Genomic DNA, 25,247 nt, shown 5'->3' on the forward strand with positions numbered 1-25,247 from the left:
AATGTTTCCACTGGCTGTTTTAATCTGAAAAAGTACAAATTAATTTTGTGGTGTTTAAATGCAAGGATATTTGACACCATTATGGGCTGCTGGCTTCCCTTCTGTTCCGTCTGGGTGTCAAAAAACCTCAAAGTTTTAATCTGAATATTTCACTTATTTCTTTATGCCACAGGCTTTCCCAAGAGATCCAAAATAATTTACAAAATAAAGCACATTGTTAAAACGAAATACTTTTTTTCTTTTTTAACTGTATTTTTTAGACTATGTAGATACAGGAAACAGACAAGATGCTGAAACCTGTGACCTTCTCTGCCGTAATTATGTGGAGATTTTATCTTTCAAAATATATTCTGATATCTGAATAATGGTTACCAAAAATATAACACAAACAATTTCATTCAATTATATGAAATGCAATGAAGCTATGAAACAATTAAGTATGTCTAGACATCTTCTCAGTATAAGCATTTTCTAGATTTTTTTTTTTTTTACAAATTTCATTTTTCCTATAGCCAAAATAATGCTAACATTTGAAAGCAATTAATGAGAAAATTTGCAGAGAAAACAATAACATACATTCAAGTACCACTGAAATCACTGGAGCAGATAATTCTTTTCTTTTTTTCCAAACAACAGAATGAAATACAATTTTTTTTTAGTTAGCATATGTGCAGCTATTGCAGAACAGATCTCAGACCCTGCACTTTCTACTCATACAGGAGTAAAAAAAAATGTGACTACTTTGTGACCTAATAATTCTTTAAACAGAGTAAAGTACTTAAATGAAAAGGATCAGCTCTACATTTGTGGTTACGCTATTTCATAATCCATCAGGAAATTCAGTCAGGTAGCTCGTCCCGCATAAGCCAAATTTAAATTTATCTTCTGCTTTAAACTCCTATAAATCAAATGCCCAGGAAATATTTTCCTTAATGTGCAAGCTAACTATTTTAAATATAAATGTAGACTTCTGTAGGACACCAACTCAGGAATCTCATTCATAGTATTAATATTAAGCCCATTTTAAGAGTAAAGTTTCCGTAACAGGTATCAATGATACAGCGCAGCAACGTTTGGTAACAACGTCACCACACAATGGAGACCACCACCACCAAGCAGAAGAATCAGAGGCCATTCCATCAACATCATTCTTTCAGATTTGGTAGTGATTGTGAAGTACACAATGTAATTCAGCATAAAAAAAGGTTTAGGAAATCCTTTCAGAAAGTTCCAGTTTAATGGCCCCATTCCAGATGAAGATGGCAAAGGCAGGAAGCTTGCCATTCCCCACACGTGACTTTCCATGCATGAAGTGAGCTAAAGCACAAAAAGAAAAGCCTTGCAACCCGTAAGAGCAGCATGTTCATTAACCTCTACATGATAATCCTTTCATAGCTGCATATTAACTAGTTACATATTCATAATCATTTACATTATTTAGAGGACCTTCTATGAAAATTTCCAGGCTATATCCATTAACTACAATGTTAAAGGTTACAGAAGATAGTCTACTTAATGTTTCCAGGAAGCTTTTTTAATTAGTAAATATGTAAATTGGGCATATATGCTTTTTATGTTTTTAAAAAATAGTCCATCAGTAAAACAGCATGGGGGCATATGCTGTTTCCATCGCCCTTTATCCTCTCTCAAAAAAAAAAAAAAAGGAAAAATCAATAACACCAATCAATTTTAATTTAATTCTTCTTCTTTGATATAATCTCTCTTGAAGGGATACTAAAGGGTGGAACAACAAACCTTCTTGTTTCAGTGGCCAGCATAAAATGAGACCTTTACAGAAGTGCTAAAATGTACCACCTTAAAAATGTTTCAGGCTGCACTTCTGGAACTGAACTCCATTAAAAAAATAGAGAGAGAATAAATATTGAAAAACAGATGGAGATCAATTATGCATATGTCCTTTATTAGGTCAGTCACACTGTTTGGATAACAACTGGTTTTATCACAGCAAAGAAACAAATAGATAAATATATAAACAAATCTTTGATTCTTTGCCTTTAATCAAACATGGGAAAATCATTAGTCTCTCTTCCACACATAATTTATATCTAGAGTTACAATTAAAGAATGAAAATTCCTTTCAGGGTAAATAAAATAAATTACCTGTTTGTTTGTTCATTTGAGTTCAATTTGTCTGGACACCTAGTGCCACCAACTATGCATTACTTTTAAGACATCGCAGTGGAAGTGGTATCAATAAACTCTGAATTCTCCCCTTTTAGGCATAAAAATGCATGAGTTTGTGGATGCATGCGGTTATCAATGTCTTATCTGCATACTAAAATATTTATTAAGCTGCTCTTGCAGCAAGCTTAACATTACCTAATCATGGTTCTGGTTATTAAAACAGGATCCAGTCGGAAAACACATTCCACAATCTTAAAAGAAAACAAATGGGCAAATATCTTGTTTCCTTCCTTTCCTACAACAGTAACTTGTTAAAATTTAGTGTTTCTCAAGCCCCTGACCAGACAGAGCCAAACCTGGGAGCTCCGCGAGTGGCCACCTGGGACAGCCCAGGGAGAGCATACCTCTGTGCGCCTGTAACCCAAAGCGTAATTCCTTCTAGATTAAAAACCAAACCACTAAAGCCTGAGATTACATGTTGGTTCTGCTCTCACTATTAGTAGGTTGAAGTATTTAAAGTGAAGAGGACGCTCCTGCTTTTAGGGAATGTGTTGTTTCTAGGTTTCGCAAGCAGAGTCACAGCAGAGCCGAGGGATCAGTTTTAGACCTGTGATCACCTCCCAGGCATCCCCCAGCTCCAATGTGCCAATGTGAACACACGGCAGCTTGCAGGCTAGAGACCCCAAACCTCCCCTAAACAACTCATATCATACAGCAGAAAATTCCTTTTACCTTCAACGCTTTCTCTTTTTCCAGTCTCTCTACTTATATTCCACCTTCTCGGAGATCCTTCATCTGAAGAGCTCAAAAACTTTTCCACGAATTGAAGCGTACAGCACTTTGGAAAAGCACTGCACTGATTTTACAGGCTGCGTAACTTAACCGCTGGTCAGGAACAAAGCCAGAAACAAAAACCAGATTTCCTACCTCAGCAGCAGGCACTACAATAACTTATAGCGTTTCCTTGGGAATTAAAACAGGAGAGAAGGATGCTGTAGCATGAAGCTGATTCTTACCTGTAGGTGCCTATGGGTCTCTAACCTACTCCTCATCACCGCACCCTTCCCCAGCAGTTCCTCACTCTCACATACAAGGGTATCTCTTTGTTCCACTTCATTTTTCCTTACCTGTTGCTTCTACACGTGCTCCCATTACTAACAGCTGGATATAATTTGCTGTGGTGCTTCTGATTATCAAGGTGACGGACAAATAGTTCTGCTCTCCTCTCCAGTCCGAGACTATTTTGTTTTATTTAGGTAGTTCTCCAAGGTGAAGCACATGCATGACTCTCTCTACTAAGCAGCTAGGCACTGCCTACAAAGGTGGTGGTTTTCGCACACTGAGGGCAATTCTTCTCTCTCTCATCTGTTCTGCACAGCAATAAGGCAAGCTGCCAAGTCAGAATTTTATTTATTTTATAAGCAATAGAACTAATACTGGTATCACCTGTAGACAGCTTTGGGTACCAACACGAAACTTGCTGCACCTGAGACACACAGTTACGTTCAAGACTAAAGAACCAGAAACTGGTATTTTTAAGATGAAAGTTAATTTCAACGAAAATGGTGAAAATAAAAATGCCCCATCAGATTATGAAGAGTTCCTAAATGAATGAGAGGCTATTTCCACACTTGTGGGTATTAACATGGAAATAAACACCATGGCACAAAAGTAAAGTTTGCACTTAAACAAATTGCAAGTTAGGCATCCAAGAGACCAAGTAAACACATGCTGTTTCTACACGCACACTTGAGCATTTTGCTTCACAACTGTGGCTCACAATTTGGCTGGTCTTCTGAAGTTAGAAGCTAGGGACACAGATCTAATCCCAGCTCTGCTTCCATTTCTTCTATATGGCCTTGAGCAAATCACAACCTCTCAGTCTACATTTCTTCATCTGCAAAATGGGGATAATAGTATTAACCTACCCACCTCAGAGTGTTTAATGATGATTAATTAATGTGAGAAAAGCACTCTAAAGATGTAAGAGCACTATATAAGTGATAAAGCATTATTTACCACTTGAAAAGTAATCTGAATAAAATCAGATATGCAAGTAATTTGTTTACATGTAGCAATAATATAATTTGTGACTATTTAATCTTGAATTAGTCCCACTTTAAACATCCCTTTCAATCACATTTCCAGTTACTTAGGGAAAATGACAGTATGGAATACTTTTTTGTGGAAGCAGAGCAAGTAATAGGGTGGTAATTAAAGTAAGGGCCTAATAAAGTCTAAAACCAATGATTTGCCTTCAGGAGACTGTCCCTGCCATTTGGGACTGTGTAAGTATCTCAGTCTCAACCTTCATTCTGTTCTTCAGAACCCTCCACGAACTACAGTGGAAGTGTATGCTGGTTTTCTAAAATGCAGATGCACGCTTGCAAGGCTCATGGTAAATCCAAGATAATTTCCACTACTGACCTAATTCCAATGACTCCAACTCTGCACAGTTTTAACTGCTTAACCTTCCAAATTCAAGTATTTACTGCAGTTGATAATGCACATGAGCTGCTTCCATCTGTAAACATTTGCAGTATCAAAACCCACTCTGCCATGCAATTCATGCATGACATTTCTCTGTCACACCCCCAAACCCTAGAAGTTTACCAATGAAATAACCAGTTCCCAATATGACTTTACATTACAGAAGATCACTAATGGGTGGTCAAATCATCTCTTGGTAACAAGGATGTAACAAGCCACATGCAAAATAAACATTTAAAATGAATTGGCATTTTTTTCCTCTAGGAAACTACATAGTACTTGCCTAAAACACAGCAACCACTGATGGAGAAAGACAGAATTAACATTTGCACAATTGCTTTTCCTAGAGCCTCATTTTCAATCAAAAAAAATGAAATAAAACTATTAAAAGTTCTTCCATCTGTTGGCATACTGTATGATCTAATGGAAAAGGAAGAAAGCACTTCCGAGCTCTCATATTCGTTTATTAAATCATACCACTCAAAAACGCTACATTTCAACAAATTATTAACACAAATTCCCCTTTGGGTGGAAACTTCTGCCTTTTGAAGAAATGTGTTTGGAAAGAATGCCGAAGGAAAAGAGAGACTGAAAGAAATTTGAATTATGGCAAACACTTCTTTCTAAATGAAAAACTCATATTTAAAAATATAACAACAATTTTTACCGTTCTCTACAAAAAAATAACTGAAGATCTACTGTTTTTATATTAATTGTGTACACACAAGTGGGTATCTCAGTTTTGCAGGAAAAGTAGTACATAACTGTTTATCAATAAAAACTAAGTTCTGAACAGAATTTTTGGGGGGAGCTTAAAAATTCTACTTGAAACATCTAAGAATTATAAAGGAGACAGAAAACTCCTCATCTCTTATTTGCTAGCTGGGAAATTCTGTCCTCTCAAGCCTATTTTATGTTGTGACCACTGCTGCAGTTCTAGGTCACGCAGACAGATGACTTGCAGTTACCTTGGGGTAAGCGAGGCACCCACTCCCCTGTGACAGCCAGGCAGGCCGCGTCGGCTTACACGAGCCAGCACCCTTCTTCCTCGCTTCCAAGCATGAGTTCCCAACACCTTGATGCTGTTTTGCTGTTTGTCAGTTCCCTTTGGGAGTCATTTCAACTCACAAACCTAGCAAAAATCCCAAAGGCAGCAGGAGATTTTCTGCCAAAGTGAGTGAGTTTAATTAGCTCTGAACTAACTGAAGGAGTTCAAGCAAGAAACAAACCAGAGTCTCGTCTTTCCCTGGTCATGGAATTTCATCTCCAGATAGAGCCAAGGAACTCGTAACTTAATATTCTAGCTTACTTCAGGTAAACATATTCATGTGGCTATACCATATTCCAGCTGGCTCAGACACCAAGACAGCAGATCAACATAAGCATGATCTAATGTACCGCACATCTCAAGCAGGTTTTGCAAACCGTGATGCAGTCTATGGTGCAACAACCATGCTGCAAGCAACGCCTGAGTTAACTAGCTTAAAACTGCCATGAGTTGTGGCACCTGCCTCACAGACATACCTTCAGGCTGTGGTTCAACATTCAGCCACAGTCCTGGGTAAACTAGTCATCATCCCTCCCTGTCTCCAGCTACTCAGTTCCACTGTTTTATCCTTCCAACCCCGACATAATCTTCTGGCAGATATTTGTGATGCTGCACAATCAACCACATAAGCGAACCACACTGGCTAAAAAATAATCCAGAAAGAAAAAAGCAGCAAAAAAGTAAACAACAAAGTTTGGTTTTAAGTTGGGTCCGAACCCAGGTCACTGAACAGTGTCACAAATGTGCCACCCTAAAACTGCAAAAAGGCAGAAACAAGCAGTCACCAAAACAACCCTGAAGATTAAAAAGTAGTTCACCAAATTAAAGTCACCTCCTTATTGAACAACTCACGTGATCATTAATGAAATTTCTGAACAAGTGACTGAGGCTGTTGCCCACAACCACTCCAACTTGGTATGAGCATGGCCATGGCTCCAAGGGCCAGTCAAGTTTCACCCATCACTTGCTCTGCATCATTTGACACAATCATTTTGGCATGCGTTAGGGGATTCCTCTTACCCCACAGCAGTCTGATCACAAGTATTAGTACAAAAGTGGTGGAGGGATTCACCCTTTTTATGGCAGTGAAACTGCAGTCTATGCTAACAGACAAGAGAAACCACAAAACCAACAACTCCACAGTGCAGCCCTGAGTCCTAAAATCCCACTATGAAAAAATGAAGTCTTAGTGCAGTCGCTCAAGATGCAGGGCCTCAAGATGGGAAGCTCCGAGCTAGCATATCCGTCTGCAAGACTGGAACTTGGAATTGAAACAAAATACAAGTTCACAAGCTCAGAGGAAAGAAACACATGAGGCAAGGGGTACACAAGTCAATTTGAGAAGTCGGGTTATAAGCGTAACTTCTGGAACAGAGAGCTGCAAAGATGCAGAAGATACTAAAGATGACTCCCAAACAGTACCCTGGTCACTGCATTTACTCACTAAATCTGTAGACAGCTACAGGAGCAGCACAATTCAGCAACATTTACATTCTGTGGATATAATCCCATCTACACATTCTAGTTAACGATAAGGCAGGACATATACAGACTTGGCCAATGCAGAATAAAGGCAACACTCTTTAACCTCTTTTGTGAATAGTTTGACTTTAATTACCATTAAAAAAAAAAAACCTACTTCAGATCTGTTAATTTCTTTAACAATATAAACTAGTGGGTATTAAATTCATACTAATAAAAACATAGACAGATATTGACTACAAAAAGCAAAAGTGATGATCAATTAACACAGGAGGAACAATGAGTATTGTATTTGAAAGCTTCCAAATAATTACTGAATTAGCCCTTTCACTTGAAAACAGAACATGAGAAAACATTATGGGAACCCACTACTATAAAAAAGCACTGGACAGGGTAGAGCGGAGGTCATCACGGGTTTCTAAAGAGGTAATTGTCCAGGAATCTTTTAAAAACAGAATATGGCAAATGACACTTCAGACAGGTCCTTTTAAAGGAGCATGCCAAACCAAGATTCAAACAAGCTCTCTGTTAACTTTTCTCAAACAGTTTTTGTGCAAAATGAAGTCCTACTGCACTGGGGTGTCGTACTCAGGCTTTCTCTAGGTTCTGTTAACTTGGATGTAGGCTCGAAAAAGTGCAATACACTGGGAGACACTGCACTGGAAAGCACACTGAATCTCATCTGCTGAGTCCACAGGCAAGCAGTTCCAGATTTCCAGTGACTCCTGCAGCAGCATAAAGTGTACAAGACCTTAACTCAGTCTCACTGCTCTTTTTCAGACTGCAGGAACAGCGGCAACCACAAAGTTGCTGACTTCATAGCACAGCTACTACTTGAAAAAGACTTCTGTTTAAACAGAAGCAGCCAGACCCAGAAGTAATTGAAATAAAATAAAACTGTGTAAGTTTAGTATTCTGATATTTGTTTCCCCATAACCCACCTACAAATTGTTTAACTGTTAAAAAACTGCAGGATCTTGAAAACAATTTGGAAATTAAAGATCATACAGCTCCACCATTTAAATTCACAAAAATTAAGACTAATATACAGTGGCTTATGAGTTACGGTAACAGCAGCACTAAATCTAGTTGTGCTTTGTTGTCATGATGAGTGACAGGAGAGTCACTTCCTTGTCCTAATTTTCCTAAAAGGAAAATTTAAACAAAAGAGTTTGTCAGTGCAACACAAAAAAAAAAAAAAAAAACAAAACAACATATTGTCAGCTAACACTGGAATCCTTTAAATTCTCCATGCCTATGTTTGCACTCCGCAAACGTCTCTTGGGTCTAATTGGTTCTGTAATGTCTCCCATTACGAGTATCTTCCTTGCACTGCTCAGAAACTATAGAACGTATCAGCCCACTGCAAATTCACTGCCTGGACAAGTCTTACCAAATCATACAGATCCGACTTGTCAACTTCCTAACAGTAGTAATCCCAACCCATTTGACTGTAGGAATAAACGCATATCAAATATTACATTTAAATACAGGCTCTACAGCATGAGAATCCACCTATTTAAATATTCATTTTATAATTCCTGTACTAACTTGGAATAGATTTAAGGCAGTATTTTCAGCTAACATATATTGCTTTTGCAAGTCATCCATGATACGCACCCTATATTCTTCTTACAGAAATATTCAAAACTTTACGCAGGCACCATGCTTCCACTGGTGGTCTTTATCACGAAAATTACTAGATATTATTCTATAATTTATCCCCAAGATACACATTCTAAGTCATGTTTTTATACAAAGTGCCTTTAGTGGGAGCACTGAAAATTGCTTTTAACAGTTTGGTCTTACTATCACTACAAATTAACAAGATGAAATCCGTCCAACAGGCAAGCAGTCCTAAACAAGAATTAAAATTACTTTTCACCAGGGGTCCTAAACCTGGAAGTTGCAGCCTCAATCAGATTAAAGAGAGAAAGTCATTAACATCCTGTTCTTTTCATATTGTTAAACAGGAAGGAAGCCTCAGTTCACGTGTTCTCCAGAGCAGTTCTTCAGCACTTAAATGTGCAAACTCGTAGCTGAACCACGGCTGTACAATGGCCTGGATTTTAAAATAATCAACCGTGATTCAAATGTTATCTCTAATTCCGCAAGAGATAACGCTGTATTTCACTATTACACTAAAGGCTGCCTTCACACTAATGGGAATAAATAGATTTCACTATACTTAAATCAAGCATCACTGGGACAGCACAACATCATGGTAATTAAAATAAATACATGTGCCTGCTGAACTGCCAGTATCTAGAGATATAGTTCTGGCTAAATAACTTTACTATTTGTTATTACGCTCATACTACGATTACTAGTTTAGCAAAGTACTGGCTAACTAATTCTGCCTCATCTCTGTGCTAAGACCAAAACACAAGCCTTCAACTTCAGTAATTCTGCGAGAAAAATATGAATCTCTGAGAAGAGGCAGCTGAAATGAAAAGACCTCCTCCATCTTAAATCTTAAAATACAATATTTTCGTAACTGAAAATACTGTTGTAATCCAATTATATATATTCATTGCATAGCGGGAAAGTCTACTATATCTTCATCATGACACTCCACTGTAACCAAGATCTGTAGTTCTTTAGTATAATTTCATATTGAAGCTGAAGTGTTCAATTTTTTTTTAGCCAATTTGCAGAAATTATGTAAAGTTTCCCAACGATAAAATATAATTTTGGTACATCAGCCTAACAGAGGCTTAATTAATGGTCTCCTGGGCCTCCTTTCCACTGGAGCAGATCTGTTTAAGAAGAGTCTTAAACTTGCTTACAGAGGGGACTTACCATGAACTGGGAATAATTCTACGTGGTTATGACAGACATCCACTTACACATTAGGCCCGACTGACACTAATGTACCACAGAAATTATTCTTCACCAAATGCTACCACCTTGAAAACTAACTGAAGGAGCCCAAGCAGACGAGTTACTACCACCAGTTACCGGTATAACGGGTTACCATCCATGCAGAACGGATATTCCAGCAGATCCTCCTACTGTTCACCCACATTAATGGTCAGTTGGTTACGCAGAATTTTTAATAATGATCTAGTGTGCTATTCAAAAGTAGGCACATCGTGGCACGCAGTATGCCAGACAAGGCACATTTTTTACACCACGTACGCGCTATTCACTTTTCTTACTCTTAACTTAACCAGGACCTACGAGCCCTGAATCACGCACATTAAACTAGGAGAGCCCACTTGCCTTACATCATGAGTGTAATCTACAGGAAAAGGTAGCCTGAGTTTTGTGCTATGCCCACATGCGCAACCAGCCTCCGTATTCTCAGGAATCATTTTTGTGGAGGAGTTTGGCTCTTTCAAACTCATTCCAAATGTAAACGTGTTTTTTACGGCAAGTCACTAACAATTAACTTTTGATAGACCTGCTCTTCAAGTGGGCCCACGAGATGATCCGGTTCAGAGACACCCGCTGGGCCTTGCACAAGGGCCTACCTGCAGGACCGTGCTTTAAGAAGGTGTACGACTGGAAAAACCGCAGAGAAGTGGAAAGAGGGGGAAACCCTCTTCAGGAGGGCGCTGTGCGGGCACATTTCACGCTGATGTAACTGTAACGGTCTGCAGGCCGCGCCAGGGCCAGCGGGCAGCGCGCAGGCTGTGCGAGGCGCTGTGCGAGGCCCGGCCCGCTGCCTGCCCAGCGCCCGCCTCTGCCAACTCCCGCTCAGCCGCCTGCCGCGCGCCGCTCCGCAGGGCAGCTCGACACCGCGCTAACGGAGCTCCGCTCCGCTCCGCTCCGCGCCCCGCCCGCCTCCCGGCGCCCCCTCTCCCCACGGAGGCGAACCCCCGGCCCGGCCCGGCCCGGCCCCGCGGGTGCTCCGGTCCCGCCGGCCGCCTCAACCGCCACGCGTGACGTCAGCGCCGTCACGTGCCCGCCCGCCGCGCGCAGGGCCCGGCGCGTGCCGCCCGGGGGTCGCCACCCCGGGGAGGGGGGGGACACACACACACGTACGGCCCCTCCCTCCCCCCGCCCAAACCGGGCCGGTCGCCCCGAGCCCCCCGGCCGCGCCCTGTCCCCCCGCTGCGGCCCGGCCCGGCGGCCCTGGCCTTTACCTTTTCGTGCTCCTGGCGGAGGCGGCCCACCAGCTCGGGGCTGAGCGGCGAGGCGCCGCCGGGGGCCTCCATGGCCCGCCGGGCCGGGCCGGGCCTCGAGTCTCTGAGGGAGCCGCTCCGCGGCGCGGAGGGGGCGGCGAGGGGGAGAGGCGGCCGGGCCGATCTCCTCAGCAGGGCGAATGAGTCCTATAGAAATGTTTGTGCAGGGCGAAGCGCCGGCTCCAGAGCCGCATCCACGCAGGGGCCGCCGCCGCCTGGGCCCGGGTCGCCGCTGCCGGGGGAAGCATCTCACACTCGCATTCTGGGCCGCGCCGCCGCTTGGGCCCGGCTCCCGCTGCGCCGGCGGGCAGGGAGAGCGCCGGCTGCTCGGTGCCGGCCGCCGCCTGCCTGCTGCACTCTGGGTAGCCAGCCAGGCGGCCCGCCGCGCCCGCGGGAGGCACCCGGCTGCGAGCCGCGAGAGGCGGGCGCTCCCCACCCCCTGCCCGGCCCGGCGCCGCCGGCCCCGAGGGCTCCCCCCGCCGCCGCGGCGGGCTTGAGGGGGACGTGGCCGCTGCCTCGCGGCACCTGCGACGGTGTGGGTCGGGGAGCCCCCCGGGGGCGATTGGCGGCCTCCCCCGGGGCACGGCACGGCCTGGCCGCACTCGGTCTGCCTGCGGCCCAGGGTCCTGCCCTCGCAGGGAGCGCAGGCCCAGGGCATGTAGGCCTTCGCCTGAGAGAACCGAACCGGCATCTCTGAAGTGTTTTGGTCGGCCTACAGTAATCCTAGATACGCATAAACACAGAACTGTATGGCTTTTATAACAAGGGAGTGATGTCACAACAACTGATGTCAGACTGCCTGCTCTGTAGAGTTTACATTGTCAGGACCTCTGACAGTGAACAAACAGTAGGTTGCTGTGACCTGAGGGATTGCAAAATATTTCTAGGTTGTCTGAAATCCCTTGGAGCAGCACTGGGGCTTGCCTGCAGGGGAAAGTTACTGCATGGGAAGCGAGTGGCAGACAGCCGCCCTTGGAGTACCATGGAGTAATTTATGTTCAGTGAATTCATTAGCTAATTTTGTGAATGGCGTTAGACACGTCCAAAGTGACATGTAGGCAATGGAACGGAGCCATACTTCAACGCCAGATCACAGCAGCGCTGAAGAGCTGGGTAACTTCACATGGGGCTTGAGTGGCTGCTGCAATTCTAGCAGGTGTGGTTAAACTTCTACACATTGAACACTTCATGGGTGGGTTCAGTTATAGATAGACCTTGTGTTTACTGCCGCACCTTTCCCTTCAGTGAACAGGGGTTGGTCAACACTCAGCATGTATATTTGCCAGGAGAGCGGAGGGGCTTATATTGTCTTCCATCCCCCTTAAAGAGCTTGTTAAAGGTCTACAGATGAGGAATTTAGAAACAACTTTCAAAGCATGGTTACTCAAGCTGGAAGGTAGCTTTTAGCTAGACTTTAATACAGCTTCCAATATTGCAAATAAAAATTTGCAACTGCAGCTGGGTAGTTTGATTTACAAAATAACTGCATCCATAATCTTCAAGAATAATTGAAAGTTAGCTGAAATCTCTGGCACGTATTTGTCACTGAGGGATTCTGGATCCTCCAAATGGACAAGAAATGTCTATATATAGTCGTCAGAAAACAGCTCAAATTTTAATAGGTTATCTTGTGATCCTTCTAAATGCTCATGGTAAATAACTCCCTTTCAGCCTGCTTCAAACCTCTTCTATGGACTCACAGAGGAGGTACTACAGATACAGGTCATTTTTAAGTGCCCTGTTTTGATCCCATTTCATCTCAACTCGATTGGAGGATAAAACAGATGCACAAAAGAAAGGTATACATCTAAGATTTTAATTTTTTACCTTACATAACAAAAAAGCACTTGACTAACAAGAGGAGCCACAAAGTAGAAATATGATATCACAAGACACTATGTTTTAAGTAGAATGTAAAGGTATGCCATCGTTTCTCTTGATACCTGTTCCAAAGACTTCGCCATTTCACTTGCCGCTAGTACACCATTTAGTCACTGAATGCCTTGAACACTTCTGACAGCTGGCCAAAATAAGAGGCTACATCATTATCGGAGTAATGACTGTATGCGTTTGGTTATACTGACGATAGTATGGAATAGTTTACTGGATCCTTTTGTATATTTTGTTTTTCATCTGCCAATGAAGAAATGTTCTAATAGTGACAAACAGATGGGAGGCAGCATTTGCCAAAGAGGAGCACGAAGCCTTTCTCTGGGTCGCATTCTTTTGCACTTATAACCTGTGCAGAACCATTGTCACCAGTTAAAGTCTACGGAATATAAAATGAATCAAATTGAAATTTGACCTTCTAAGCTGCAGATTTTTGTTTTCTTGTTTACTGCATTAAATCTTTTAGATACCCTAGCAGATGATTTTCATAAAACCTTGGGGGAAACGCTGGAGAACTCTCTGTAATTAAGTGAGGGAAAGGCAAATAAGCAAAGCTTACATGTTCTCTTCCAAGTGGATGGCTTAGCAGTCGGCAGATATGCCTCTACTGTAGCTGAAGATGTGGCTGCTGGCAGAGCTCCTACCGGAACCCAACATAGCTAGATTGGATGAGCTTTTGAGATGAGAAATCATTGTCATATTTTTGCTGTTCTTATAAACAGGTTAATTCCACCTGTGAGAGCAGAGGATTAAAAGCAAAGTTTTGGAGAGGTCAAGTTAAGTTTGCAGCAGAGAACCTCAGGCCTCTTGCTCAAAAACATTCTTCTTTGGCAAAGAAGTCTGTGGCTTCTCCTGTACTCCTTAAAAGTCATCCACCACCACTCCACAAAGAGGGCGGGCACAAGGGAAGAGGAGAACAAGGAGAGGACAAAAAGATGAGGCAGTAAATCTGGAAGGAGGCCCAGTCCCTGTGGGCTCATTGAAACTACTTAGCGGAGTTAAGCTTTTCAACGCTTGCAGAACCATGGTCAAAGCCTGCATCTCCTTCAGTCTAATCCATCCAAAATAGCTAGTATATTTTGTGTTTGGATGATGACAATGGAGTCAAACTAGTAGACACCTTTCATTGTCCAGGCCTAGAATGAGTAAGGTTTTTAAATGGTTGTTGGTCGAAAACATCAGCACACAATACTAACATCAGCGTGTTCCCTTCTCACAGCTTTTCTCATTAGCAAAAGATAAGAGGCTTCAGGAATGACGACAACATGCTACTCATTTTTCAGTTACGTACTTAAACACCTTAACTCATGCTTAAAATGTAGATGCAGGGGCACTAGGTGACAGCTAGGTATTTATTTGCCCAGTGTCACCAACTTATCCTCTCCCTTGACATCCACCCACCCACCCACCTATCCCATGTTTATCACTGAGATGTCTAAGAATCATCAAAATGATGCGCCCTCAGGTTCCATTTTTCAGCAGGATCATGTATTAAGTAGATTGATATTCATTTGTTTCTCCTCTGCAGGAAGAACAAGGGGCCTGATTTCCTGTTACATTAAGGTTGAAACTACTGGACCTTTAAGTCCATCAACAGAGTATGTTTCTACATCGGTAGTGATGAAGAGGAGCCTGAATTTGCATATTGGACTCAGTCAAAGTACAGAAGACAGTCAGAAATTACCCATACATATGCACACACATTACCACATGTGTCTGGGAGCAGCTATGTAAGAAAAGCCGGGACAGAATCTAAGCTTTCTGGTGGGATCATCTGTAGAAATTCTATTTCCTGATGCAAAAGGCATCTATGTAAAATACAGGGTATCTCTGGAAGGCAAGATAGCCAACTATTAGTGCACATTATGCTTTAATATTATTATGTGTTTGCTAATAATAATAACAATTTATTTTTATGCAATAAAGCTCCAGGCCCCTTGCAGCACCACAGCTGACACTATCTTAGCTTTTATACTGTGAGCGCTGTCCTGGTTAGTTTAATACATGAAACTTGGATGCTTTATTTGTATGCTTTGTAGTTGCTTCTGCCATCTTTGATTAGTATCACCTGGAAATCCCAGCTTTTCTGCGTGTAGTCACACCCAAGAGGAAAGCCTGACTCAGAAAAGATTAGCGTCACTTTGCTTTTTCCCCTCATCTTTTCTCTGTAAAGGAGGAGAGCTTTCTGATCATGGCAGCGTGTTAGTAAAGACAGCCTGGATAGCTGAATACCTTAAGGGCCCTGATCTCCTCTCATATGTCCCAGAAGTAAAGCTGGTATAGCTCCGTTGACTTCAATGGTGATTTATACCTGCATTAGTGAAAGGAGAATCAAGTTCTGAGGTTTATAAGGTTTATATGAGGGACAATATGAAATTTGTTCTTTTAGCTCGTCAAACAGACAGTACCAAATTCACATTTCCATTAAAGAGAAGATTATGACATTAAGCACGTCTTTCTCCCCAACTATTTACTCCTGTACTCATTTGCTAAGGTGATGATGAGGGTGGCAGAGCAAGAGCAGTCCTTATACAGACCCAGGGAGCAGGTTTAGAGGTCTTCGCCACTGCGAGTGCATTACTTCTTTTCTAGAGTTTGAACACCCAAACTCTCTTCCATATAGGAACCAGCCAACATGCACACACAACCCAAAGCTGGTAGCATATAAAATGTGTCTGAAGGCCTGCATTTCACTTTCACAAGCTAAAATAAGGCTGTCAGACTGTGGCCCATGACGGTGTGTTTAATACAGGTCATGCGTCAGGTCCAGGCACAAGCCACCTGGGTCAGACGCATGAAGAGCTCTCAGCCAGAAGTGACCTGGTTAAATACTCTGTTACAGGGATGTTTTTCTGCTGTTTATTGATCAAGAGCAGGTTTTATACCCTTGTTTTTTGCTGGAGCAGAGGTAGGCAGTTAGGCGCTGTTAAACTCAGAAAGCTGTTCCTTTGGTTTCTGATTTGAAGGCCCAAAAGGAAGTGTGCCTGCTAATTGGGTATTTCACCCTGTCTTGTTTCAAAGTGATGAAGCGGCATTTCTCCCAAATAAGTGGATTCTCTTCTCTACACTACAGCAAGCCAGCCTCAAATTGCTTCCCAAACTTTTTACCTGAGTTTCTGGGGCTGAAGTAGAGCTTGTAACTACAAAGGCTGGGTTTATCATCACCTTCAATGAATAACTTTATCTATTCTTTTAATTGTAATTTCTTATTCACTTCAGGGAAATATTTAGGTATGTGTGTGTTTATTTATATATTTTAACAAACATACTCATATGAAAACAGGGCATTTCCCTAACAAGCTTAAACCCATTTCCCTGTCATTCTGTTTCCCTTTCATTTCACCTTTTGTTTTGTTTCTTGACATTTATTCTATTCTATAACACTGCATTTTGTTGCTAAAGACATCTTTGGTTTCCTGATATCCTACCAATTTTGTTCAGTTCCTCTCAGTAAAATTCCAGATGATACTGAGCATTACATTAATCTTAAAGAAAACAACTGGAATAGGACTATGAGACTGAAAGAAGCCAGAAACCACTGTCCTCTACTTCTACTGCTACAAAACCAAAAGCATATTGCTATTCGCTCCTGCATGCTCTTTCTTAAGCCTAAAGTCCCAATTACTGAGACAGTCTTCGTGGCTTCAGTGGAAGTACTTATGTAATCGTAGGCTCTCTTAAAGGGAGAAAAAAAATCAGATTGCTTGTCTAAGAAAGAGTTTCTGTGGAGGCTTTGGGCTGAGGAGACTTGTAGCACAACTGGAACTCTTTTTTTCGCATCACCAGATCAAATCTGGCCTTGGTAATAGTGAGAAATCATTACCATCTGAATTCTAATCCGTGGCATATGTAATCGGGGCTGGGTGGTCTCGTTATAACTTCTAGGAGAGCAAACCTCATCTCATAAACCGCCACTGCAGGTGGCTCTAAAATGGGGGTGTCTAGGCTCAGTGGGGTAAATCCAACACTTTTTACCACTGTTGAATTCACACAGCATCTTTAGCAAAGAAAATGTAACAAAGTCAGTTAGCTTTGTGTTTTCTGACCCCTGAAGATTTCCCCTAGATGTTTATCATCATTATTTAGAGGAAAAAAAAATAAATAAAAAGGAAAAAAAAAAGGGATTTTAAGTGCATATTTTATGTGGAGTGATGTAAACTACAAATATTTGAGCGAACCTCAGTGAGATGACCCCAACCATTTAGGCTAGCAGTCATGGTCCTCAGGGAGGAAAATGCTTCCAAAGATGCCATCTGTGTTTTCAGGACACATGTACAAATAGATCCGATTTTACACAACACAACAAATTAGGATTGATTAGACTCCTTATATGCAAAAGATAAACAGGCATTTCCACATCATTTGGCATATCAAATGTCATAGATTTAGGTGATTAATAGTTTTGGAGACATTCAAACTATTTTAAACCTGAACTGGGCACCATATCAATTTCGAAGATGAGCCTTGATCTATGTCTGTTTACATGCATTTTTTTCATTACATTACAAGAAAGTTACTACCTGGCCATCTTAACTCATTTGTGTTTCAAAGTACCGTGCAAACCTGGTCCACTCTGCTACAGCAACAGCTGGCAGACATCCTTGAGCTGGCATCTCCATGGCTTAAAATTTGTATGGAAAATGATATCTAGCTGAAAGGAAAGCCCAACCAAGAGACAAAAACGTCATTGCCTGTGGAGGGAGGACAGCACTTCGGAACACCTGCTCATCAAGATTTTTGAACAGTGATGGTAGCTCAGAGAAGGGAGATGCAGCAACACGTACCAGTCTCAGGAAGCAAAGTAGGTAGAGCTGATTGTGGATGAGGAACCTCCAACTTCGGAGCAGACACATTTGCTTTTGGCTAAAAAACAAGCTTTTGACATGAGAGGGCCATAATAGGTGAGCTGCTTTTTACATACAAAAGTGATGCTGATGAACAGAGGATATTACTGTAGTTCAGTGAAGAGCAGACACTGTTTTTCCATTTGATTTCAATGTATTTTGAATTTTTTTTTTCCAAAAGCATCTAGAATTTAGGAGACATGTATTTCTACATAATAAATCAAAGTAAGTGAGGAAGTGACAGAATAAGGAAGACTTTCAATAATATTTTTTATTTTAAAATTACAAGAGCACAAATGCACAAAATCTTAAAGGCCTACATCCAAGAAAGCACTTACATGTATACTTAAAATTAAGTCTCCCTGCAGTCATGCGTTGCTGAATTGAGGCATAATAATGGGAAACTTCTAGGCCAAATTCTGGACTGAATTCAGTAGATGCAGATGTCTTTAAAAGGAAACAATATGTGTATGTAGAAAGCACATCTCTAGACACGCATGCCTGATCACTTGCATTCATGTTCTGAAATTGTCAAACGCATGAACATTAGTTTCCCTGGATTTAAAAGACTTGCCGTATTTAACACAGAGCCACAGAGGGGCTTTGCCCTGCCAGAAGAAAAACGAGTCTCTGCACTGAAGACCTTACAGTCTAAAATTTAGACAGATGAATAGCAGGTAAAACATAGGAAGGGATGAGAATGGAGCAGCGCTGGAGTAATAGGCTCACACGGTTATTCATTATAGACATGTGCATTTTGTGGTTGCCAAGTTATAAGTTTTAAATATAGAAACTTACTTTCATGTAGAAGTAATAATTATTAACAGAGCACAAATCTTAGGGAGCTCTACAGATCATTTTGACAATCCAGAATGAATGGGAGTTTTGCCACTCATTTCAATAGTCAGGCTTTTATTCTACTTTAACCCATGTGTCCCCAAAAGAGAGCGCACACAAATCTGTATAGCCCAGCCACATCTGCCCTGACCTGTATAGGCTGGAAACTTGTGTGTAAGCATCTGCTGATTCCCTGCTCTCGGAGGGAGGAAGAGTCATGGCACAGCTGTAAGCAGCAGCGTGCCAAGCAGCAAACCCTTCTCCAGCCCTCCTTTAAGGCCAAGCCTCCTAATTCACCTTGCTGTCCTCCAGAAGCAGGAGGCTCTTATGGAAGGGGAGTAGTTCCATCATACCTCACCTGCAATTCTGCAGAGCTTTTTTGAGATGAAAGGCACATGGAAACACAGCAGTACAGAACTGCTAGGTAAGAGCAGCCCATGTAGATGGCTGTGCAAAAAGCTTGCACCCGCTCCCGCACACCCCAGGAACCCCTATGCTGCACACCCCTGGCTCGCATGGGAAAAGGGATTTAAATCTGTCAGGCAGCAGCTTTCACTATTAACTTTCAGTTTTGAAACAGCTGAGAAGTGGAGGCTCTGAGGAAATCTGGGTCTGATTTTTATTTTTAGATAAACTGCCGGGGAAATAAATCACAGAATAATGATTTTCAGTAATTTTTATAGGAGAACTGACGACTCACTGTGGTGACTCAGTATTTGCAGAGTACTCTGCAATATTGTGTAAGCACTTAATTTCATCTGTGATTAAAAGAATTCAAGGGATCTGGGCTTTGTTCCTTTAGCACTTTGGAGGTGTTTCAGCACAAAATGGGAAGAAGATAGCAATGGACAGACTTTATCATTCTTGTTGCAATAGACATTTTACAGAATCATGCAAAGTTACCTGGAATTAATATTTTTCTAATATTTCAGAACTTATACCCCACCTGAGAGATACAAAATTCACTTATTACAGAGGTAGAAACTAACCTTAAAGTCACTGGTAAAGTTGGAGTAATACATGGGTTGGTCATGCTCTTGCCCAGGTTCAATGGATCTGTTGGAGAAAAAAAGCTTTCCAGAAAGGTTATCCTAGTAACAAAATACCTTTGTAGTACTAGCAAAGAAAAATCCCTAAAAAGTGAGGCTTTCTTCTCTTTGGGTTTTTTTTTTCTGTGTTTCCTCTGTTTTTTAACTTATCTGTCAAGAAAAAACAACATGTTGAAGTCAAAGAGGAGGGCATGACACCCATCTAAATGGAGGCACAGGCTCCACGGGCTCTGAGTAAAGAAACTGGCATTAGTTCAGTGACTTCAGCCCGGCTCCACGCTGTCTGAAAGGTCCATTCACAGGGAAGTTAATGCAATATCTTAGCCAGAATTACCTCCTTTTTATCACTACCTCCATCCTATTTAGATATAGATTTTTTTTTTTAGTTAAAGGTACATGTTAAATTTTAATGTTCTTTTGAAACACTGATGAATTCAAATACCACTATAGGCAGCTTGCTGGGTCCAAAGAGTCACACAGCAGGAGTAGAGCCACACTCAAGCCATGCTGAAATATTTTAGCTACAGCAGAGGATCTTTTTATTTTCAGTGTAGGCATGATGGAATAACCACCAAGCTAATAAGCTTGAACTAGTTAGCAGTGTCCCATTTTGTTCTTATTAAACACTAGAGTAAGCCATACTTGAAGCAGATCTTCCCCCAAGTTGCCCTACGCTATGGTTTGATTTTCTCCCTCTCACAAAGGCAGATCTTCAGCACCTACAGACACTCAGCTGCCTGCGTGGGACAGACATGCCCTCGTCCGAGGGACTGCACAGGCAGCCCAGTCCCTTTTGTAAAGGCAAGGCTGAAGGCAGCCACCACTGAGTACACACAGCTGCAGCGTATCTGCAATATTGCACAAACTCAGACCTTGAGAAAATTAACTCTTAATGTAGCAGTAATAGGAACAACCAGATTATTTGGAAATTAAAAAAAAAAAAAATATTGAATTCTTTAGTTGCAAGTGTTCTTTTGGTTGAGAAAAGGCTTTGTTCGTGCAACTGAAATGCTAGAAAAATCAAGGAACCAGTAAATTCCTCTTGCACTCACAAAACAGTACCAAATATTTGTTGAAGTTCAACTGTGATGGACAAGGAAGTGTAACACATAGGTCTGAAGATGTTAAGGCAAGAAAGGACTATTAGATCAGCTATCCCAACCCGCGCAGCAAAAGCTACTAGACCGCCAAAATACCTTTGCATTAAGTTTAATACTTATACTTTGATTAACAGCTTCTACGTAACTGAGAGTATCGTTCAGGCACATCTTGCGATGGTCTGAAGGCACCAAGACAGGTAGAACCCATCGCGAATCCCAGCAGAGGGAATCGGCGGGTACTTTGAAAAAGCTGCTTTGTTTCTAATTTCAGCTTCCATCTCCAGACATTGGTTTTTCTGACACATCTCCCTGCTCGGTGAAGAAGCTCCCTAGTACCCTGTATTTTCTTCCCATGAAGGTGCTTATACATTATAATTGAGTCACTTCTCAATCTTCTTTCTATAATGAAAGATAGCATAAAACAACCTGTGGCCTTCAGAGCATGGGCAGGTTTCCAGAAGAGTTTATGAAGGAGTAGAGGAAGTCTTAGTTTGCCTACTTACAATGCAGTATCAGTCATCTCCCTTTTCAAACTTGCCAGAAACTTTTGGTTCGTTTTGGGAAAAGCTATATACTCACATTAAAAAGCATGTAAGCATGTACCAGTTCAGACAGCCCTTGGTATCTCAGCCTGTTTTTGTGGACATGAGCACTATTTATGACAAACCAATTTGGAATTGCATAGCAGGTAGAAATTTAAATCTTGTCTGAACCTAAAGCTCTAGTGCTACTTCTAGCAGCAGCTTTTGTTTCACTGAAGTATTTGTTTTTCATAGAAGTGGATTTCAGCTAATCTTACAGTGATTTGAGAAAACCCTTTGTAGATCCCAGTGTCATTACAGACTGTTTGCAAGGGCTTGCCGTTGATTGTTGCCAACACAGTCATCGGCGGACAGGGCTGCTCCCCCCCACCAGCATCTTCTGGAGGAACTGCCTGGATCTCTGATACAGAGCTGTTTTCTGAACACAAGAGCCAGCGTGGTTTGGTTGCTGACTAGCACAAGTGCCTGTATATGATCTTGTGATTAGAGAAGGAATCGGTGTGGAAGAGCGAGTTGCACCCTCAGCAGCACGTGCAGCATCCCCCAAGCACCATGTCTTAGCCACCCCTCCTGGGAGCCAGCCGCTGCTGGGGCAGCGCAGCCCCACCGACCTGCTCCTGGGTGACCATTTGCCCCTCACTCAGCAACCTGCACCCTCCCACAGAGCCATGTGATGGTTATCCAGACCCATCCCCTGCCCTCACTGGTGCCCATCTGGGGCTCCAGGCCTTGGAGCTCCGTACAAAAGCCGTTCTTTCCCTTCCCACATTGCCGCCCATGACAGCAGCTCTCCCTGCTCATCACTCGAGACCCATTTCCTTGAAATCTAGCATGAGAGGCTTGCCAGTCCCTTTTTCCCCAGCGCCCTCGCTAGCCCTCAACACCTGGCCCGTGACAGCCCTGCGCGCAGCCGTGCAGCAGCGATGTGACTGAGCCACCGGTAATCACAGCTGGTCGGAGGAAAACGCTGCTCGGTCTCAACACACAGCACAACTACTGGCACCGACGGCATCACAAATCCTCTCAGGGCTTCCCTGTCTGGCACTAAAACCGTACCTACCATTTATGGATACCCCTTTTTAAAATTAGATGATTACAAATTAGAAAATACATGTCTTTAAATCTGAAAGTGCACAAAGGGGTTATAAATACGCCAAGTCATTCTTTTATGTGACCTGAATAATTATGGAGACTGTCAGAGTTGCAATTTAAAAGGATTTTCAAAACACATCATCCTTCAAAAGACACATCAGTGGAGGGTCATCTGTGACCCCTCCATTGTGTGGGTTTTTCGGATAGAGTATCTAGACCTAAAATATGATGACAGCTGCCCTTCCATAATTATCAAGTAGGAAGCTGAAACAAGCTGAAAGCCACCCAAAATATCAGTGTCAAAGTACACTCAAATGGACTCAGCATAGAGAGAAGCATTACACTTAAATCTCTACAAGATGCTGTATCTGAGCTTAAAAGAAGACACTGATTTTTTAATGCAGACACAATACATGTGTAGTTATTATATACAATTATATACAACAATTATTATAGCAGCATATGCAAATTGTGTACGTTGCAGTCTGAGACTAGACTGCTCACGCAGACAACTCGTTTGTGCGGTCACGGTAATCACAACGCAAGCAGGAGAGAAAAGCTGCACGTGCACGCCCGTCTCCCTGCGTTTGGGAGCCCGGGCGGATCTGCCCTTCTGTCCCATTAACCGTGCGCCCATCAACCTCCCGTCAGAGCTGCGTTTGTACATTCAAAAATCAGGAGTGTCAATTCTAATGCTAAGGGACAAGTCTCATTGTCTTCTGGTGTATCGCGTTTTCTTTGAAATGACTTGTCCTAGATTTTTAGATTAAAAATAGTGAGTATATAATTCATATATACCACATAAATTTTATATTAAAAAAAACTTAAAACCATACCTACAGTACTTTAGTACCTGACTTGTATATTTATGTGACTATTGTTAGAAGTGACTAATTGGGTTTGATTAGCTTCATCATTAATATTCTGTCCATAATTTAACATGCTTCAATAAAATACCCTAAAGCAGTATAATGATTAGATTTCAGGAATATGTGTTTTGCAATTAAGTTGCTCTTGATTTTGATATGCAGATTAAGAAATGGTGGTCTCATTTTAAAAAAAAAAAACTGCCCTTATTAACTCAGCAGTATACTCTGAAGATTAGGTAAGAAATCCAAGATTTTCTCTTTGTATATGCTAGTTAAAATGTATTTCAATCAAGCATATGTGGGCAAATCAGATTTGATTAGTTTAAGTTCACAGTCATTCTATCTAAATGAATAATGTGTCACCTAACATTGCAGAAATTTGATTAATAGTTTATCAGTTAATTAAAAATGGGGTTTAATTTTTCTTTTTTAGGAAAATGCAAGGTAGATATTCCTTGTCTTCATCATAAATGCAAATTATTTCAGCTTGAATCTATTGTTCCTTGTTCGCTTCTTAGCCAACTGGCAAGAAAATAAAGCTTTTAGAACGATCTCTTTTAGAGAGAAGTAGTAAAACTTTGTTTGCTTACACATATGGCTGCCAGTTGTCTAAGTTTGAGTGGGGTAATCCGTGCACATCCATATTCCTCTCCTTGCCTCTGCAGGGACTTATTGGAGAAGGCCTCGGGCCATCTTTGCTCCATCCCACCCCAGGTCCAGGAGGACCCTGCAAGTGAAGCAGCTGGGTAGGACCCGCTGAATAGTTCGGGGAGAACAGAGGAGGTGTCATCCACTGTGGGGAGTAAAGGGAAGAACCTTGGAGCGCAGGCGTTACCAGCGGCCTGGCTGGCCCCGCGAGCTGGGCGCAGCAGCTGGCAGCCTCGACATCTCCTCTGTCAGCCAGCAAGGGTGCCAGGCAGGTGGGAACCCAAACTGAGGGCTCCCAAGGAAGGAAGGTAATGGGCAGGGTGGGCACAGCTGCTGTGGGGTTGCACCTTGTGTGTTTTTATATATATATACACACATATATATGTGTGTATATATATATGTATACATATATGCACACACACACGTGTGCTCATTCTCACTAGCAAACCTCTGTCTTGCTTAGCCAGAGAGCAGGGTGAAGGTGGTGGCAGCGCCTGCGTTTGTCCGAGCGCTCTATATGTTGGGATCTGGGTTGCCAGCCGTGTGTATATACATTTGGGTGGTGTATGCAAGTGCCTACAGGGAATACATCTTCAGCTTCACTGCTGGTTGGACCTGGGAGCATGGAGCTGTGGCAGCCTCATCTCTCCGGCTGTCAAATCCCACTTGACAGATTTTCCTCCGACATTATCTATGCAGAGCAACTTGGAGAGGAAAGGAAGGGGAATTTCCTCCATCTAAAAAGCTTAGAAAGTTATTTACACTACAACATGACATAAATGATAGTGCTACCAAAAAAATCAAGCATGGAAATTTAAAAACTGGCAAAATTGAGGTTTCCTTCGAGACCTCAGTTCAGTTACTTGGTGCAGCCACATCGTATAGCTTTAATTATATCCTCCCATATTGCGCTTTCTACAGGATTTTACATTATCCAGCACCCAGCATGAATAGTGCTCTCTGAATTAGTAAGCATGAAGAATGTACATCTACACACGACGTATCCAAGTACACAATTTAAGACACTTAGCAGAGCCTCTTTTAAGGATGCTCTTATGAGTCCCCATCATACCCTAGGGAA

At 42.1% G+C, this 25,247-nt stretch overlaps 1 protein-coding gene across 2 annotated transcripts in view; it reads right to left on the reverse strand.

Moving 5' to 3' along the window:
* URI1 (URI1 prefoldin like chaperone) overlaps nt 1-11,672 on the reverse strand; it is a 42,392-nt gene extending 30,720 nt beyond the window's left edge. The window contains exon 1 of one of the 2 annotated variants that reach the window (XM_086757961.1): nt 11,257-11,672. In XM_086757961.1, the coding sequence (XP_086614087.1) occupies nt 11,257-11,328 (72 nt within the window). In that variant the 5' untranslated portion in view covers nt 11,329-11,672. Of the gene's footprint in view, nt 1-10,641; nt 10,817-11,256 lie in introns of those variants that run through there. The other variant, XM_086757962.1, reaches the window with a different exon arrangement.
* Between the last annotated feature and the right edge of the window lie 13,575 nt (nt 11,673-25,247).

This window comes from Chlamydotis macqueenii, chromosome 13, assembly GCF_036417535.1.
Source record: "Chlamydotis macqueenii isolate bChlMac1 chromosome 13, bChlMac1.mat, whole genome shotgun sequence".
NCBI classification, from domain to species: Eukaryota; Metazoa; Chordata; class Aves; order Otidiformes; family Otididae; genus Chlamydotis; species Chlamydotis macqueenii.